The sequence below is a fragment of the Diplodia seriata genome (genome assembly GCF_021436955.1).
Source record: "Diplodia seriata strain FDS-637 chromosome Unknown scaffold_3, whole genome shotgun sequence".
In the NCBI taxonomy this organism is placed as follows: Eukaryota; Fungi; Ascomycota; class Dothideomycetes; order Botryosphaeriales; family Botryosphaeriaceae; genus Diplodia; species Diplodia seriata.
Genome location: NW_027117310.1, coordinates 808952 through 825439, shown reverse-complemented (window position 1 = coordinate 825439; position 16488 = coordinate 808952). Strand labels below are relative to the sequence as shown.

Below are 16488 nucleotides of genomic sequence, written 5' to 3'. Positions count from 1 at the left end.
CAGTATCAGCACCCGCTGCCGCCGCGTCCCTTCCCCCAACACCCGCCGCCCCAGCAACATTCTCCGGTGGTCGTTTCCTCGCACCCTCACATCCAGTCTGTCGCACCCGTTCACCGCCACGCCGTCCGCACGCCGCCGGTTGCCCATACCCATACGCCTCCAGCCCCGCTGGTCGCGCATTCGTCGACGCCGCAACCTGCGCCGTCAACGCCCTCGGTTCACTCGCAGGCGCTGGTGTCGCCTTCGACGCCGACCATGGCGCAGAGCATTGCGACCCCGCCCCTCCATCCTGCGACTTCTCACCCGTCCTTCTCGTCGCAGCATGCGCCGCCATCTCCTGGAGTGAAGATGCCGTTCTATCCCTCCGTAAGTTCACTTCAATATGGACAAAATATTGCAGTCAAGCTGAACCGGATGCAGCTTCCGTGGTACTCGAACCCGGAGGAGCCTTTTCCGCCCAAGGCGCATCGGCAGAGGCGACGGAGGCGTGAACAACCTCCCGCGCTCGCGCCGAACGTAGAGCTTCCGCTGAGGGATCAAGCAGAGGTGGAAGGACTGGAGCAGGTGGACGACTCTGCTGGGGCTCTTGAGTCTACAGCCGTTGCTACCTCCGAGCAAGAGACTCCCGCTACTTCTCAAGCTCAGTCAGAAGCGGACTCTACTCACCCTACCACGCCTTCGTCGGCCTTGCCTGCCACAACGCCTCAGAAGCCGACGGCAGCTGGACACACTCGCAAGGCCACCATCCCTGCGGTGCCGCTTGTTCCAATCAAGCCAGCGGTTTCTACTTCTCAGCGCAAGGCCAGCACTGCCACTTCAACCCCCGAGAAACCCAGCACGGTTGGTGATGCGCCACAAGGGAGTAGCGAAAGTGCAGAGCAAGCAACCATCGCATCGCCTGAGTCAGAGCGCACTGCTACTGCGACATCGCCTGCGCCAAAAGCGGCGCCGAAGTCGTGGGCTGATCTTGTGAGGACCAAGAACGCTGCTGCCGCTGCTCCGGTCGCTTCAAGCTCCAACGGTATCTCAGCGGCCAATGGGTTTGCTGCAGCTAAGAGCGACTCGATGGCCGATGTGCTTCAGACTTACAATGTGAATGCCGACAACAAGATTGCCTTCCTTGCGCCTCGAGGCCTTGTAAATACTGGTAACATGTGCTATATGAACTCTGTAAGTTGGCGCCCCTGTGGACCTCACCTGACAACACCGTTTTCCTAACGAGCTACAAGATTCTTCAAACCCTTGTTTTCTGTATACCATTTTATGACTTTTTGGATCAGGTGGGCAAGCGCGCGGCGTACAGTTTCAAAAGCGAGACACCTTTGCTTGACGCAATGTAAGTTTTGCGCAACGCCATGCTACGTCACATCTAACATATTGTAGGATAATGTTCATGCGCGAATACACCATAATCGACTCTGCGGTCTCCCAGGAACAGCTCAGACTACGACTCAAGGACACCGAGCTTGAGAAGTATGGTGAACAATTCACTCCCGAGTTCGTCTATGACGTGATCAAGCGTCAGCCAAGGTTCTCTCATATGAGGGTGAGTACATCCCTCACCCAATACGTGTTCGAAATGCTGACATTTGTAGCGTGGTCATCAACAAGATGCTGAAGAATTCCTGGGTTTCCTCCTGGCTGGTCTCCACGATGAATGTGTCCACGTTATGAAGAGCGCGCCCGCAAGCACGGTTACGACCAACGATGCCCCGTCTACTTCTAACACCGACTCGACTCAGATCGAAGGATGGCTCGAAGTTGGACCCAAGCAAAAATCATCCGTCACAAGGTCCTCTGGAATCATTGAGTCTGAAACCCCGGTCACCAAGATCTTTGGCGGGAAGCTCCGCTCAGAGCTCCGTGTTCCGGGTCTGAAGACCTCTGTCACACTCGAACCCTATCAGCCTCTGCAACTTGACATCGGTGCTCCTAACGTCAATAACATCGTGGACGCACTGAAGGGCTTGACCAGGCCTGAGACACTCCAGGGTGACTTCAACTCTCCTCGCGGACCCAACGCCTCTGCCACCAAGCAGGTGTTTATTGAAACGCTCCCGCCAGTGTTGATTCTCCATCTGAAGCGTTTCCAGTACGACAACACTGGCGGTACTCAAAAGATTTGGAAGAAGGTTGGCTACCCTCTGGACTTGGAGATTCCAAAGGAAGTTTTCCCGCAGCACATGCGTCCTGGCTTGGCCGTCAAGGGCGGCGAGCCCAAGTACCGCTTGACTGGTGTCGTCTACCACCATGGAAAGACAGCCAGCGGCGGCCATTACACGGTTGATGTACGTCGTCAAGATGGCCGGGAATGGATTCGGATGGACGACACCGTTCTCAGGCGCGTCCGCAGTGAGGATGTCGCCGAAGGTGGCAGTGAGGAAGATCCTCGCATACTTGCCAAGGCACTTGAACAGCATAAGAATGATAGCGCAAGCGCCAGCAAGAGTATCTACGAACAGGCTGGCTTTGATGAGGGAGATGACTCACAGGTTGAAGGTGGCTGGAGTCAAGTCAACGGCTCGGGTTCCACTGCAGGCTCCAAGAAGTGGGCCGGCATCGCTAACGGCACAGCTACTCCGGCTTCGTCAACGGGCAAGAGGACACCGATGGCGGATAAGGGAGCCAAGGATAACAAGGTGGCCTACATTCTCTTCTACGAACGGGTCAGGCCATAGACCCAACTCCTTCCTCTTACAACACTCTTTTTTCGGGATTCAGTCTCCAGCTCATCACAAAAAAGTTCATGGTTTCGGCAGCGTTTGAAGGCATACACTCGGTGGGCGTCGTTGGAGCTTGGTGGGGGGCTGGGCTTGGCTGATACCTCGTGATGCTGGCTTGGTCCAGGGAGTACAGGGCTCCGAGGCGCGACCAGGAAAGGAGGTTCAGGCTTTCTAATTGCTGTAGATAGCTTATACGGGCGGATCTGAGTTGACTTCTGGAGCGAGGACGTTCGGGGCATGGGGTCTGGGGTAGAAGGAATAGGGGACGAATGCATGTTGCTAGAGACAAGACTATGCTACAGTGGCAGCTCCATGCTGCGTCATGAGGTCGCCAGCTCCGGAGAGGACCTAACTGGCCAAGCGGCCGATCATGTAGGAGTTGGACAGACGGCCGAAACAGAACCAAAACGTGAGATGGTCCTCCAGCAGACATCCGTGCAAAGCCATGCGAATGGTTGTGATGTAGTTCCGATGATTCCGCGAGACGCCAACGCTGGAATCAGCAAGATGGCTCGGGGATGAGTGCCGTCCGGCCGCACGACTCGGGAATCTTGGGGGATGTGCTCGGGTGCGATGCGGGGGCGGGCGGAGCAGCACCAATGGCCAAAGCGCGGTTTGTAAGGCTCCGATCGATAAAACCATTGTCCGACACACTCTGCACCCGGCAGCGATGGTGACGGGCAGCAGCGGATGAGTGTGCGGGCGGGTGCAGGGTGGGTTCGCGCATGGACGGTGATTGGCGGAGGCTGGGGTGTGGAGCTGGGTTGGTGTGCGGGGAAGTCGTTTTAACGGCCTCAGACAGCCGACCCTGGCCACGCAAGTAACTCTCCGGACGCTGGACTTGGGAAGGTACAAGACGCAGACACTCATTGACGGACGCCCATACGCCCATCCCCCTTGGCACCGGTACACCCCTCTCGCCTGCACCACTCCACGCTGCTGCACTCTCCGCTGCCGACGACGCGGTTCTGAGCTCGCCTGCAGCTCCACCGCCCAACGTCATCGAGGCAGGCCAACCACCCACCACCTCCCTTCCCCTTCCATTGCTCTGGCACGCACCCATTCCTGCACACCACACCCCCCACAGCACCATTCACGATGCTGTTCCGCCTCGCGCCTGTTGTCCGCTCTCGCCCCGCGGCTGCAGCCCTGCCCGTTTCCCGCTCCCTTACCGCTCTCACCACGCGCCTATCGTCCACGCGAGCCCCTGCGCTCGCCGACGTCTCGCCCGATGGCGCTGCTAGCTTCGACCAAAAGCAAGCCCAGTTCCGCCAGCAGCTGAGGGAGCAATACCAAAAGCGGGAGCGCGAAGAGAGTAGGTCCCCTGCTGGCGATGATGTGTCTGCGTCTGTACCCAATAAGCGATCTGGTTCTCCTTCTTCCTCTCCCGATGGCAAAGCTACTGGCTCACTTGCGTCCAACCTCACAGGAGAAGCAAAGGCCCGCGAAGAGTCGCAGGAAAGCGGCAAGTCCGAGGGCAAGTTGTCGAGGCTGATCTACGGCACCACCGAGGGCCGCAACCTCGACCGCGAGATGGAGCGCAGCTTCTCGCAGGTTCTGGCTCGCGGCAAGTACGTCCACTCAATCGTCTTCCACGAGGTCAAGCCCGACAAGGTGGATGAGTACGTCAAGCTGGTCGGCGAATGGTACCCGAAGATGGCGTCGCTCCCGGAGAACAAGGTGCACCTGGTCGGCAGCTGGAGGACTGAGGTCGGAGATTGCGATACTTTCGGTAAGTCACAGGCTCACTCACCTTTTTCTTGAATGAGGCTAACTTGTGGATTTCCAACAGTCCACATCTGGGAGTACCAACGTTACGAGGGCTACCACGCTTCGCTGCATAACATCCAGTCGCATCCCGGATTCCCCGAGTTCGATTCCAAGCTGAAGAAGCTCATCCATTCGAAGCGCAACTCTCTGATGCAGGAGTTCTCGTTCTGGCCGACGACCCCACCCCGCTCGCTCGGTGGCGTTTTCGAACTTCGCTCGTACACGCTACACCCGGGCAACCTGTTGGAGTGGGAGACTCACTGGAGGCGCGGCCTCAATGCGCGGCGCGAAGTCATGGAGGGTGTCGGCGCCTGGTTTGTCCAGGTCGGTGACCTGAACACAGTGCATCACCTCTGGCAGTTCGCCAACCTGGAGGAGCGCAAGCGCCGTCGTGAGCAGAGCTGGAGCGTCGAGGGTTGGGGCGAGACTGTCCACAAGACTGTGCCGCTCATTCAGACGATGAAGAGCCGCATCTTGATCCCGATGAAGTGGAGCCCCGTTGCATGAGATATCAGTTCCGATCGACGAAACAAAAGCAGCACAGGAATGGCCGGAGCAATGGCTCCAGGTCTCTAAGGCGGCGATACAAGGACGAAGAACATTCGCTGCAAGGCTTTACGCGTTCTCGTTGGCGAGCGACATGAGAATGAGCATGCGATGGGATTAGTTCTAAGGCGAATAGCAAATACAAAAGTCGAACACACAAATGATACAGAATCCATCTTGAACGTGGTGCGATGTCGTGACGCACGGATGCCGAATCAGCGGTTGTGCGCCGGAGGGCAGCTCTGCTGCTTTGAAGCCGCAGAGCGACATCATGGTGCGCAGCTACGCATGCTTGCTTTTTCCCGTTGGCCAAATCCCGCTGGATTTTTTTTCGTTACGCATGACACACCCAGAGCTCAGTAGCTAGTGTGTAGTGGCATGTGAAAGCTGCCAGCTCTTGACCGCTCAAAGCGGAGGGGCACATGGCACACGGTCCAGTCGCAATTGGCGGGGCGCCGGTGACGCCAACGCGTCGGAAGTGCCAGGAATCGGGATTCAAAACAACTTTTTCGACCCACGCACGTCGTTTTGTAAATACTCTCCCTCGCTGCCACGAACGACACGACTGCAACGACCGCCACGACCACGACTTGCGCGCCCACAATTCTACCGGTCCGCCGCTGCTCCAGACGACGTATCGACGCCAAACCGCACGCGGTACCTCTGGTCTCACACCCACAACCTAGTCCCGACAAGACGAGACAACAGCGGGCGTTGGCCCCATAAAGAGCTTGGACGAGGACGAAGACAGCCGATCAACCCAGATACCACACGGCAAAATGGTGTACATACGACAGGACAAGCTGCCGAGGCTGAAGGAGTACAAGTACTCGGGCGTGGACCATTCGCTGGTCTCGCAGTACATCATGAAGCCCTTCTACACCCACGTCGTCATCAAGTGTTTCCCCATGTGGATGGCGCCCAACCTGATTACCCTGACCGGCTTCGGATTCGTCGTCGCGAACTTCCTGACCTTGCTGTGGTATACCCCGACGCTCGACCAGGACTGCCCGTCGTGGGTGTACTACAGCTGGGCCGCCGGCCTGTTCTTGTACCAGACCTTCGACGCCGTCGACGGCTCGCAGGCCCGCCGCACGCGCCAGAGCGGGCCGCTCGGCGAGCTCTTCGACCACGGCGTCGACGCCGTCAACACCTCGCTCGAGGTCCTAATTTTCTCCGCCGCCATGAACCTCGGCCAGGGCTGGAAGACGGTCATGACGCTCTTTGCCAGCCTGCTCACCTTCTACGTGCAGACGTGGGAGGAGTATCACACGCACACGCTCACCCTCGGCTTCGTCTCCGGGCCCGTCGAGGGCATCCTCACGCTCTGCGTCATCTTCGCCCTCACCGGCTACCTCGGCGGCGGCAGCTTCTGGGGCCAGAGCCTGCTCGCCTCGCTCGGCCTGTCCAAGCCCGCCTGGCTGCCGGAGCTGCTGTACAACATGGCCTGGACCGAGTGGTACATGGTGTACGGCAGCGTCATCCTCGTCTTCAACACCGTCAGCGCCTCGCAGAACGTCATCGCCGCGCGCCGCGAGCGCGGCCAGCGCTCCCGCGGCGCCATGCTGGGCCTCCTCCCCTTCTTCACCGCCTGGGCCCTCATCCCGACGTACCTGTACCTGCAGCCCGTCATCCTCAAGGCCCATCTCGTCCCCTTCGTCTTCTACGTCGGCCTCATCAACGCCTTCTCCGTCGGCCGCATGATCACCGCCCACCTGTGCAAGTCGGCGTTCCCGCGCACCAACATCCTGGTCCTACCGCTCACCTTCGCCGTCGTTGACAGCCTCGGCCCGTGGATCCGCGAGACCTTCAAGGACGCGCACATCGACGGCCTCGACCTTAGCGGTCTGCGCAACGCGGGTTGGCCGAGCGCGCTCGGCGACGGCGTCTACCAGGTCGCCTTCATCTTCATGTGCTTGGGCCTGGCGATCGGTGTGTACGGCAGCTTCGTCGTCGACGTCATTTGGACCATCTGCGATTATTTGGACATCTGGTGCTTGACGATCAAATACCCTCAGACGGCGGAGACGGAGAAGAAGAAGAACTAGATGAGTTCGCTTCGCTTCGAACGGACGAGGTGGTCCGGGGGATTTGTCGGTGGAGAAGCAGTCGCGATGATGGTAGTGAGTGCAGCGGGGAGATTGTGGACGGGGGCAATTTCGGGCGCTGAATTACTTCAACGAGCTCATGGAAGCGGAGGAGTGGTGGTTCAACGCAAGGAAGGAGATGGGAATGGAAATGAAATGGAAACGGTAAGCGTTCTAGAGGTGGTCCCGCGGAAGATACAAAGGATGCGATCAGCATTTTCTAAACACTCGTTATTGCTCGGCGAACACGGTTGGGGCGCCGAAGTGCTTGGTGTGGCTGCTGTCTTTTTTCTCTTTGGCCTTACGTCTCATACATCGTGTACGATGAGTGAAGGGCGAGGTAATGGCAGCGGTAGAACCGAACGTTCTGTTGAAGGAAAGGCGATTGAATATTATTTTTTATGTATGCATGAGATAAATGAAATATGATAATAGATGACTATCAACAAGATCAGTGGTGGTAGACTGGACATGTTTGAAATGCTGGATATCATACAGCCCCCTCTCGCAGCCGATGGCTAGCGCGAAGAATAGCAGAACATGGCGTAACTATGCCTTAGCTCGTTCTTAGAGAGAAAAAAAATACGTAGGTAGTTAAAGCCATCGTCCGGACGTGTATATAGAATTTTTAGTTCGACATTCTCGTCTGGACGATAGCTTTAACTACCCATGACATGAGCAAAAAACAGATCCACGCTAGCCATCGGCTGCACGAAGGAGCTGTAAACTTCGTGGTGATAATCATCGGCATCATGATCTGAAGCACATCACTTCGAGAATTTGATGTCAAACACCTTATATAGATAGTGACACTCACGGCCGCTAATAATATAACGAAACAAACAGAAGTGCGAGCGGGGAATCATTCTTATCTTACTTCAAACCACCACAGTAGAGATGATCTGTTTTGGCCTTTCCCATCAGGTTAGTTGTTGGTTGCTCGCTCTATAATTTCAACTGCACATGAGGAGGCTTTAAAGGGTGCGGGAACTTATCACTTGATTTGCCGCTTAAGTAGAACTTTTGCAATGGGAAATAAGAGAAACGGGGGCGTTCACAGACACTACTGCCAAAAGCGAAACTCGCGGAAAGATAAGTACTTGCGTATTTGTGAACGGTTTATATAACTGTTATAGAGAAACAATCTTAGAATAGTGGAAGTCCTTGACTCGTCCATCAAAATTATGCAAGGCCTACAGGGGAAACGGAGTGTCACCACAAAATTTGGCTTAATCGGCAGAAGCTTTGTAACCATCATTCGTCGCTGCCATTGGTGTGTGTGCATATATCCAACAGAATAACACCCCCGTATACCATGCACGTCATGATAGTCCCGAGAACGCCCTATTTTCCCAGAAAATATTAGAAGCCCCTACCCAAGCACACAGTACCAAGAGAGTTATCAGAATCAACCCATGACAGTCTGCCAACCCTTTTCCCACATGACATCCAACCAAAAGACGTCCTTGTCACCGGCATCCAACCGCCTCCACACCTCCTCGACCAACTGCATCATCCGCATCAACGGCTTGCTCGGCAACCTCTTCGCAAACTCCCTCAACCTCTCCCTCACAAACGCCCTCGCATGCCTCACCTTCTCGTTGTTCGCGTGCAGGTCGAAGTAATCCAGGCTGCTCACGAAGCGCATCTCGCCGGCGGCGGCGACGAGCAGGATGGGCTGGGTGCTGCAGGTGCCGGAGGAGTGGGGCATTTCCTGCAGCAGGTCGACGACGTGCAGGGCGAGGCTGTTGAGCCAGATGCGCAGGTCGGTGGCCTCGCGCGCGGTGCCGGGCGTTGAGGGCGTCAGGCTGCAGATGCCCGTCCGCTCCCACCCGCGCGACGCCGAGTCGGCGCCCAGCCGCCGCTGGAGGATGCGCGGGTACACGCGGTAGATCTCGAGCAGCGCCGCGCACCGGTACGCCTCGCCCAGCTGCACGAAGTCGGCGCGCGCCGTCGCCGCGTCGCCCGGGTCGATCAGGTCGCCCGCCGCGGGCAGGTCCGACGACAGCAGCTGCTCCTCGAGCAGCGTCGCCCACGCGAGCTTGTCGCGCTGCTCCTGCTGCGCCGGGGCCGAGGACGGCGGCGGGCGCGTCGAGTAGCCGGGAGGGTCCGAGGGGTGTGCGGACGAGGCCTGGCGGTGGGAGAGGCGCTCGTGGCGGACGAGACGGCCGACTTCGGCGAAGAGCATCTGTACGTTGGGCGCGATGCCGGTCCAGGGGTGGGGGAGGAGCTTGTTGCCGCTGGCGAAGGCGTGGCTGCGGTTGCCGCTCATGAAAGACGATGCGATGCCCAAGGGACCGAGGCCGCCGGACTGCCACGGCTTGCCGTGACGCCCTGCGGTGTCGTTGATGGATGATTCTGGCGAGACGAACCCGATGAGCATCTCCCAGTAGATCAAGCTTTCTTCGAAGAACTGGTTCTGTCGGCGGATGACGTTGTTCTCAGGAGGGACCGGGGCGATCAGACGCGGGTAAATTAGAGCACGCGCTGCGGCCAGGTGCGTCAAGCCCAGGTCGTTCTCATCGTGCCAGCATGCCGTAAGGCCAAGCAGCAGGATAGCAAGCAGTGCGCGCTCGCTGCTTTGGCAACCGGCGGTCACCATGGTCATCTCATCCTGTAGATGCTGATATGCCTTGCGTTGAAGCTCCAGCCCCGTCACGACCATTTGCGGGTAGAAATTGGCGAGCTGAGCGGCGGCCATAGACTGGATAGCGTAGTTCACAGAGGGACTGGAATCCCAAATCCGGCCTACTGCTGTACGGAACGGGTTCAGGGCAGAGTCGAAGGAGGAATAGAGCGCACAGACGCTCTTGAAGTAGTGTTCGACAAGAGCCATGCCGGGCTCGAAGAAAGCAGGACCGCTTGAAGGACCAGAGTTCATGCCGTAGAAGTTGCGGAGCAATTCGCGTGAGAGCCAGCTATCGTCTTGTGTGCCATTTTGGATGACCAGATCATGTGACTCCACGTTCCCCTCGGCTTCTTCATCTTCTGCTTGGTCGACGCGATCATCGATAGGGAGTGAGTCTAGGGTTGAAAAGTCGAAATCTGGTATCTCAAACTCGCCGGAGTCGAGAAGAGGAGGATCGTCCTCAGGCAAGGCGTCGATATCTGGGGCTTCCGGGGCGGATGGTGGTGTGGCAGTGTTGCGTACGCTTTGCTCTTCGCCTGTTTCGATGCTTTGCACCACATCCTCCTCAGGCTCTTGTTCGACCGGCTGGACGCATTTTGCGACCCGTGCAATGTGCTCCTCGAGAGCTGCGGCACGCTTCTGCGCCTCGCCGTCGTCTTCCCGTGCCAATCGTGCTTCTTGCTCCACATCTCGAGGCTGGCCACCGAGCGGTTGCCCAACTTTCTCTGTCCTTCTCGGCCGCTTCGTGGGGCGCTCTACCACCTCTTGAATTCCCTCCTCTTCTGGGCTTGATGATTCGGCAAAATTAATGACCCTGCTGCCATTCCTCAGCCGCTTATCTTCCCTCAGCTGATTTGGTCCGAGGATAAGCGTGCGCGAGGCACCTGGCATGTACGCCTCATACTTGGTGCTCCACTTGATGAACTTCTTGTAGCCAGGGCAGACGATGCCACGAGTGACACAGTTGCGGCAGTCTGGCTTGGTCTCGTCGCATTTAAGCTACGTGCCAGATCCATGTTAGTCTGCGATGGGTAGGAGAGTTAAGAAGCGGGATTGATCAGGTTATACAGGAGCGAACTCTGGGAAATATCGACGTGTTGGGCAATGAGGGGAACAGTGGGCTAGTCGGGGTTTCATTACCCTCTTGACTTTGCAGCGCTGGCATCCATCGCGCGACTTGGGCTTCTTGCGCGGCGGCAAGAGCGTTGCGGGGGCCTCTGTCTGTGTGGACATGATGTTGGTACTGCGCTTCCGGACAAGCAAGCTGGTCGTTGCAGCGAGGAACGATGTGAGGATGAAACGCTTCTTCTTTCCAGCGACTGCGCCTGTTCTCGTCCCAGAAGCTGACACTACAATATCTGGGTATGAAAAGGTTATCGCGAGCAGCTCATAGATAAGCGTCGGACCGAATTGCGGCGTCCACGGGTTCGTGATTGCAATCGTTGGAACCCGAGTGGCGGGGCTGGCGCTTGCGTCCGGGATTGCGGAAGGTTGTAGTCACCGCTTGGGATAATACGCTACACGTGCTACGTCAACGGCGGCCAGTCAACAAGGTGCTGATCGTAAGCGGGCCAAGCTTTTGCTGTGATTTTCGCGGGTCTCTGTCGAATCCGGGGCATCCCCAACCCTGCAACCTGGCCCACGCCGGCGCTCGGGTGAGAAGCCGACTATCGCCCCTGGCTGCCGACACCGGACGTGGCGTGTGCCGGCTCGCCGTCCGAGCGAGCAATCAGCAACAGAATGCTATCTCTGCCTCCACAGCCATGACTGTCCACCCGTGGAAACATCACAGGCCGCGTAACATCACATTCCTCTGGCTCTCAGCATCATACAGCCAATTCAATTTCCGCGCACCCGCCCATGGTATCATTTCCGTCGTAACCTTACCCTGCCAGACACCAGACGCCATACCAAAAAGTGTCAAAATCCACCTCAGCCCTACACCTCCAACATGCCTTTCAGCCCTTGCTCGACAGCCGTCAACCACCGCCCACGCTGTTCCAAGTCATCGCCCATGCCTGCCTCACCAGCTTCCCTCCTTCTCTGAGCCTCCTTCGCCGCTTGCACTGTGTTGCGCTTCTTTTCTTCCAACGGATGCAGCTCTGTCTCGAGCCGCTCTAGTTCTCGCGTCCTGCGCGGCACCGTCGATTCGAGGCTGGCCAGCTGCTTGTCAAGTGCTGCAAGCTCGGCCTCCCGGGCTGCCAACACAGAGAGCGTCTCCGGGAGTGGCAGCGATAGCGACGGGTTCGTTGGGTGCGGTGCCTGAGTTTCCCGCAGTTCCGCGATCGTCGTTTCCAAGTTGGCAATTTCCGTGGGAAGTGTGTCGAGCTGAGCGGTGCGGAGTTGAATTGACTCGTAACCTATGCTTTATCGTCAGACCTCTGCCGATATTCCAAGCTCCTGGGACACCTACGCTTGCTCAAATCGCGCCCTCGGCGCTCGAGCTCGGCAAGCATCTCCGCCGCCTCTACTTTTTGTGCCTTGAGGGATGCCTTGACCTCGACCAGCTGGGCCTCAAGTGCCGAATTCTCAGACTGATCATGGATCTGAGGTGGGTCCGCGGTTATCGCTGTGAGGTATTTCTCTTTGGTGACTTGCTCAACGTAGCTGAAGCGCAGCTTGGAGAACAGTTCCTACGCGGAAAGTTAGCTGAGGCCACGCGCGCACTCTTCTTGGTAGCCAGCTTTATACCTTGTAGTGGATCAGGTCAGCTTGCAGACTAGCCGGCGTTGCGTCGTCCGCGGACATCTCAGAGGCGGCGGAATTGCGCTTGTCGCCATTTTTGGCCGGTTGTGGGCGAATCTCATCGCTGAGCTCGATGATTTTGATTTCCTGGGTGCTCTGCAGCGACTTTAGGCGCTCAATCGCCTCGGTGTGGTCGGCAGCCATGCTGGTCTGTTGTGCGGGAAGATTTGTTGCTTGTAAACAGTGCGACGGCAACGGCGGGGATCACTGGCGGCGTGGATGATTCGGCTACTCCTCGGGGCTGATAAGATCACTGCCCGTCGGCCTCCTCACGTCACTGGGACCGACTCCGACTGTGCGCCCATCTGTATCTTTTCCCCACCTTGCGTGCTTTCAGGCAACGCGCTGCGATACCACGAAGGTTTAACCTTGTAATGCCTACGGACGATCTCTCCGACAACTATGTGGCGGAGTTGCTGAAGAAAGATGCGAAGTCGAGCTCTGCACGCTACGCCTCTGTAGGCCTCCAGGCTTTCCTGCCTACGAGGTAAGTTCGCGCGCGACTTTTTTCGCCCTGAATGGCAAGCTGACTCTGGAACAGACCGACGGGCCAGGCTCCCAAGCCAAACACGCGATTCCTCCGTAATATCCTACGCGACACGGACAATCACAATGCAGCTCTTCTTGCTAAGGAGGCGGAGGAATCAAGAGCGCGACTCAGGGCCCTTCGTGCAGGTGGTGGTCAAGGAAGTAGCGAGCGACCACACAAATTGCGCGAATCTGATCGGAGAAGCGGCGGCGGCGAATCCAGGCCTTCCAAGCGGCGGCGTACAGAAGAGAGCGACACCGAGTCGGACAGAGGACACCGCCGGCGGCGGGATGACGAGCGTAGCTCCCGTCGGTCGCACCGCTCGAGGCGTGACCAATCGATAGAATGCGACGACGATAGAGACAAAGGGAAGCGCAGTCGCCGCTCATACGACAGCGAAGAGGATCGCGAACATCGCAGATCACGACACTCGCATAGGGGTCGAAGACACCGCGATCGGAGCGAGACGGATGAAGACACCAGAGACAGCCACAGATCCGCGCGACACCATCGGCACAGGCATAGGAGCCGGTCAGGAAGTAGAGACAGACGGCACAGGTCTCGCCGGGAGACAGGGTCTGGAAGCATATCTGAAGAAGAACGCCGTCCTAAACACAGAAGGCGCAGATCGCCATCGAGGGAGAGGTCGAGAGATGGTTCGAAGGAACGGAAACACGAAGCAACCAAACACAAGCGGAAGGAGCCTGGAACGGAAAGGCTGCCACGCAGTGCAAAGTCGCCATCCTCGGACTCTGATCCCCTAGAGGCAATCGTCGGCCCAATGCCTCCGCGTCCTGAACCCAAAGTTCGTGTACGCGGGCGCGGAGCCATGAGAGCATCTTCCACGATGGATGCCCATTTTGCGGCTGATTACGATCCCTCGCAGGACGTGCAGCCTGGTTCGGAGGAGGATGACTGGGACATGGCACTAGAGGCTTTGCGTGATCGGCAGCGATGGAAACAACAGGGTGCGGAAAGACTGAAGGCGGCTGGATTCACGGATGAAGAAGTAAAGAAATGGGAGAAGGGAGGAGAGAGGACTGAGGAGGACGTTCGCTGGCGGAAGAAGGGCGAGGACCGAGAATGGGACAGGGGAAAAGTCGTTGACGACGACGGCCATATTGATATCCGCGCTGAGTGGGGACGACTGAAGGGCACGTAGCGCATGCCTCGGGCTAGAAAATTACGACTACTGGAATGGAAAAGCAGTCTCGGTTAAGTAAATACACAGTAAATAGAAATTTGGTGCCGCAAGAAGCTCCGTCTGAGCCAAGGTGATCGGAGAACAAGCTTCATCCCTTATAGAAGAGCTTTGCCGGTGAAATTACCATGAGGGCCATATTCGGAGGTTCCTTAGGCCTGTGCACGTCGAGCGCCTTTGGTGTGGTGTTGGGGAGGAGCGTCGGCGCTAACGATAAGATCTGGTCACGTGCAGCACACACTCGCTAAGCGGAAATTCGAACAACGGCCAAACCGCCTGCGCGACCCGACGGGACGACACCACCGACGACACCACCTCGAAGCTACGACAATCGACGCCAACGGTGAGCCCGACCTGCTCCGACCTGCTGCCAATTTGCATCGTGCTGACATTGCTCCCTTGCAGTCCCTAATTCAAGATGAGTACGTTCCCGACGATGACGGCGACCGCGCGACTTTTCCTCGACGACGACAGACACTGACGACCACCACAGCGAAGGGTACCTCCAGCTTCGGCAAGCGCCACAACAAGACGCACGTCCTCTGCAGGCGCTGCGGTTAGTAAACCCACCTGGAAACGGCTCGGCGAAGGACGCAAGAGCAAGCGAGAGTCAAGGACGAAATACTGATGCGCCCGCCCTACAGGTCGCCGCTCCCTCCACGTTCAGAAGCACACTTGCGCCTCTTGCGGCTACCCTGCTGCCAAGGTCCGCAGCTGTACGTTCACCCCGCTCTGAATCCCCGAGATCCCTTGGACGACATCCCTTTAGCAAACGGACCGCGGCTGACACAGGATTCACTGCAGACAACTGGGGCGAGAAGGCCAAGAGGAGGCACACCACCGGTTCCGGCCGCATGAGGTACCTGAAGACGGTCCCCCGCAAGGCCAGCAACAACTTCCAGCAGGGTATTGCCAAGCGCAAGGAGAGGTCGTCGGCGTAAATCATGATCAAGTCGTAGACGGGACAGAATGGGGACGGTGGTGAAATTTCTTCCAAAAAGGCGTGGGGTATGTGGGTATACCACTACACGAATCGGAGTCTTTTCCTTGCAGGGGGCAAAAGAGGCAATCATGCATTCCTGGATTGAATGAAGGAAGGATTTCTTGTCCTTTCCTTCCTCGTGTTCTTTGATGAGAGCAAAACATCGAGTACATTGCCCAATGGAACCGCTCACCCGCGCCTACATTTGGACCCATACTTGTGGTTTTTGAGACATGGTACTGATGTTTAGGCGCTTCGGATTAGCGATCGATTTTCGGTCTCATTCTACCATTGCCACCTCCACTCTTCGGACTGAATCACACCCGTACGAGGATCGCAATTTCGACCGCAAAACCGCCCAGTCACATCGAATTTCGCCAAATTGTCTGCAGTCGACCTCGCATTTTGAAACTCCAAAACGTTCAAGAAACGCAACATCCGCCACCACAAGGCCTGACATGGCCGCAAAATTGTCTTCACCTGCCCTCCCCCGTGTGTAAACATCCCAGTCTGTTCTGTGAATACTTGGAGATATTTCCAGTCAGTGATGCTGTGGGCCTTTGCGAGCTGTGGAGGTGTGAGCTGTTGTTGCTGGATAATTCCAATACCGAACTGGAGCGTTCAAATCCCATGACATCACCCATGAGTTCTAACCCGATGCCTGCATGCATTACTCTACACGATCAAGTCGATCAGCCGCGCCCAAGGTCTAGACGGTGAAGACCGGCAAAATTACACATCGTGGGCGGAGAGACTTGACTGATGACAGCAATTGCCGTAAGACCGATTCCATCGGACACAACATGTGTCCCTCAAACGCGGCTTTGGATTCCAGAACCTCCTTCGTTTAGCCCCAATCGTCCTTTCCACTCATAGGATACTCAAGTCTCCGTTACAAAACCTTATCATGACACAGTCAAATGTTAGTCTATATTCGGATTCATCAAGTAATGCGAGACTTTTGCTTTCACCGCTGGTGTTCACGCCACTACTGTTGCTGACTTGCTGCTTGTCCTGCTGTATATCGCCCGACACATGCATTCCTTTCTCGGTCGATAGAGCTACGTCAGCACTTACGGGGTATTATGGCTTAACATCTAATTGCTCCCACACGCTCGCAATTTTTGTGGAGCTGTTGCGACCTCGCTTTTGTAGTCGGGTTTGACGAAATCAGGCTGGCTAGTGATTCTGCCGCATCTCACCGTCTAATTGATTGGTTGCATTGATTGGCTGGCTCCTGCATTGTTCCCATCTTGATGATAGGAGCATTGCAGGA

General features: G+C 57.0%; 6 protein-coding genes across 6 annotated transcripts; 4 read left to right on the top strand and 2 right to left on the bottom strand.

The window, feature by feature from the left end:
- Nucleotides 1-348: 348 nt before the first annotated feature.
- SLS55_002985 (uncharacterized protein) lies at nucleotides 349-2678 on the top strand (the record flags this gene model as incomplete). Its single annotated transcript, XM_066774465.1, has 5 exons — nucleotides 349-366; nucleotides 421-1170; nucleotides 1230-1336; nucleotides 1384-1546; nucleotides 1596-2678. The coding sequence occupies 5 exons, from the start codon at nucleotides 349-351 to the stop codon at nucleotides 2676-2678; spliced, it is 2121 nt and encodes a 706-aa protein (XP_066634584.1).
- Nucleotides 2679-3821: 1143 nt separating this feature from the next.
- On the top strand, nucleotides 3822-5000 carry SLS55_002984 (uncharacterized protein; the record flags this gene model as incomplete). Its single annotated transcript, XM_066774464.1, has 2 exons — nucleotides 3822-4455; nucleotides 4516-5000. The coding sequence occupies 2 exons, from the start codon at nucleotides 3822-3824 to the stop codon at nucleotides 4998-5000; spliced, it is 1119 nt and encodes a 372-aa protein (XP_066634583.1).
- An 818-nt stretch (nucleotides 5001-5818) lies between these two features.
- On the top strand, nucleotides 5819-7087 carry EPT1 (Phosphotransferase; the record flags this gene model as incomplete). Its single annotated transcript, XM_066774463.1, has 1 exon — nucleotides 5819-7087. The coding sequence occupies one exon, from the start codon at nucleotides 5819-5821 to the stop codon at nucleotides 7085-7087; it is 1269 nt and encodes a 422-aa protein (XP_066634582.1).
- Nucleotides 7088-8534: 1447 nt separating this feature from the next.
- SLS55_002982 (uncharacterized protein) lies at nucleotides 8535-10988 on the bottom strand (the record flags this gene model as incomplete). The annotated part of the gene is made up of 2 exons (XM_066774462.1): nucleotides 8535-10754; nucleotides 10896-10988. The coding sequence occupies 2 exons, from the start codon at nucleotides 10986-10988 to the stop codon at nucleotides 8535-8537; spliced, it is 2313 nt and encodes a 770-aa protein (XP_066634581.1).
- A 705-nt stretch (nucleotides 10989-11693) lies between these two features.
- SLS55_002981 (uncharacterized protein) lies at nucleotides 11694-12644 on the bottom strand (the record flags this gene model as incomplete). Its single annotated transcript, XM_066774461.1, has 3 exons — nucleotides 11694-12115; nucleotides 12169-12388; nucleotides 12447-12644. The coding sequence occupies 3 exons, from the start codon at nucleotides 12642-12644 to the stop codon at nucleotides 11694-11696; spliced, it is 840 nt and encodes a 279-aa protein (XP_066634580.1).
- Nucleotides 12645-14648: 2004 nt separating this feature from the next.
- RPL37B (60S ribosomal protein eL37) lies at nucleotides 14649-15171 on the top strand (the record flags this gene model as incomplete). Its single annotated transcript, XM_066774460.1, has 4 exons — nucleotides 14649-14652; nucleotides 14724-14786; nucleotides 14875-14946; nucleotides 15035-15171. The coding sequence occupies 4 exons, from the start codon at nucleotides 14649-14651 to the stop codon at nucleotides 15169-15171; spliced, it is 276 nt and encodes a 91-aa protein (XP_066634579.1).
- Between the last annotated feature and the right edge of the window lie 1317 nt (nucleotides 15172-16488).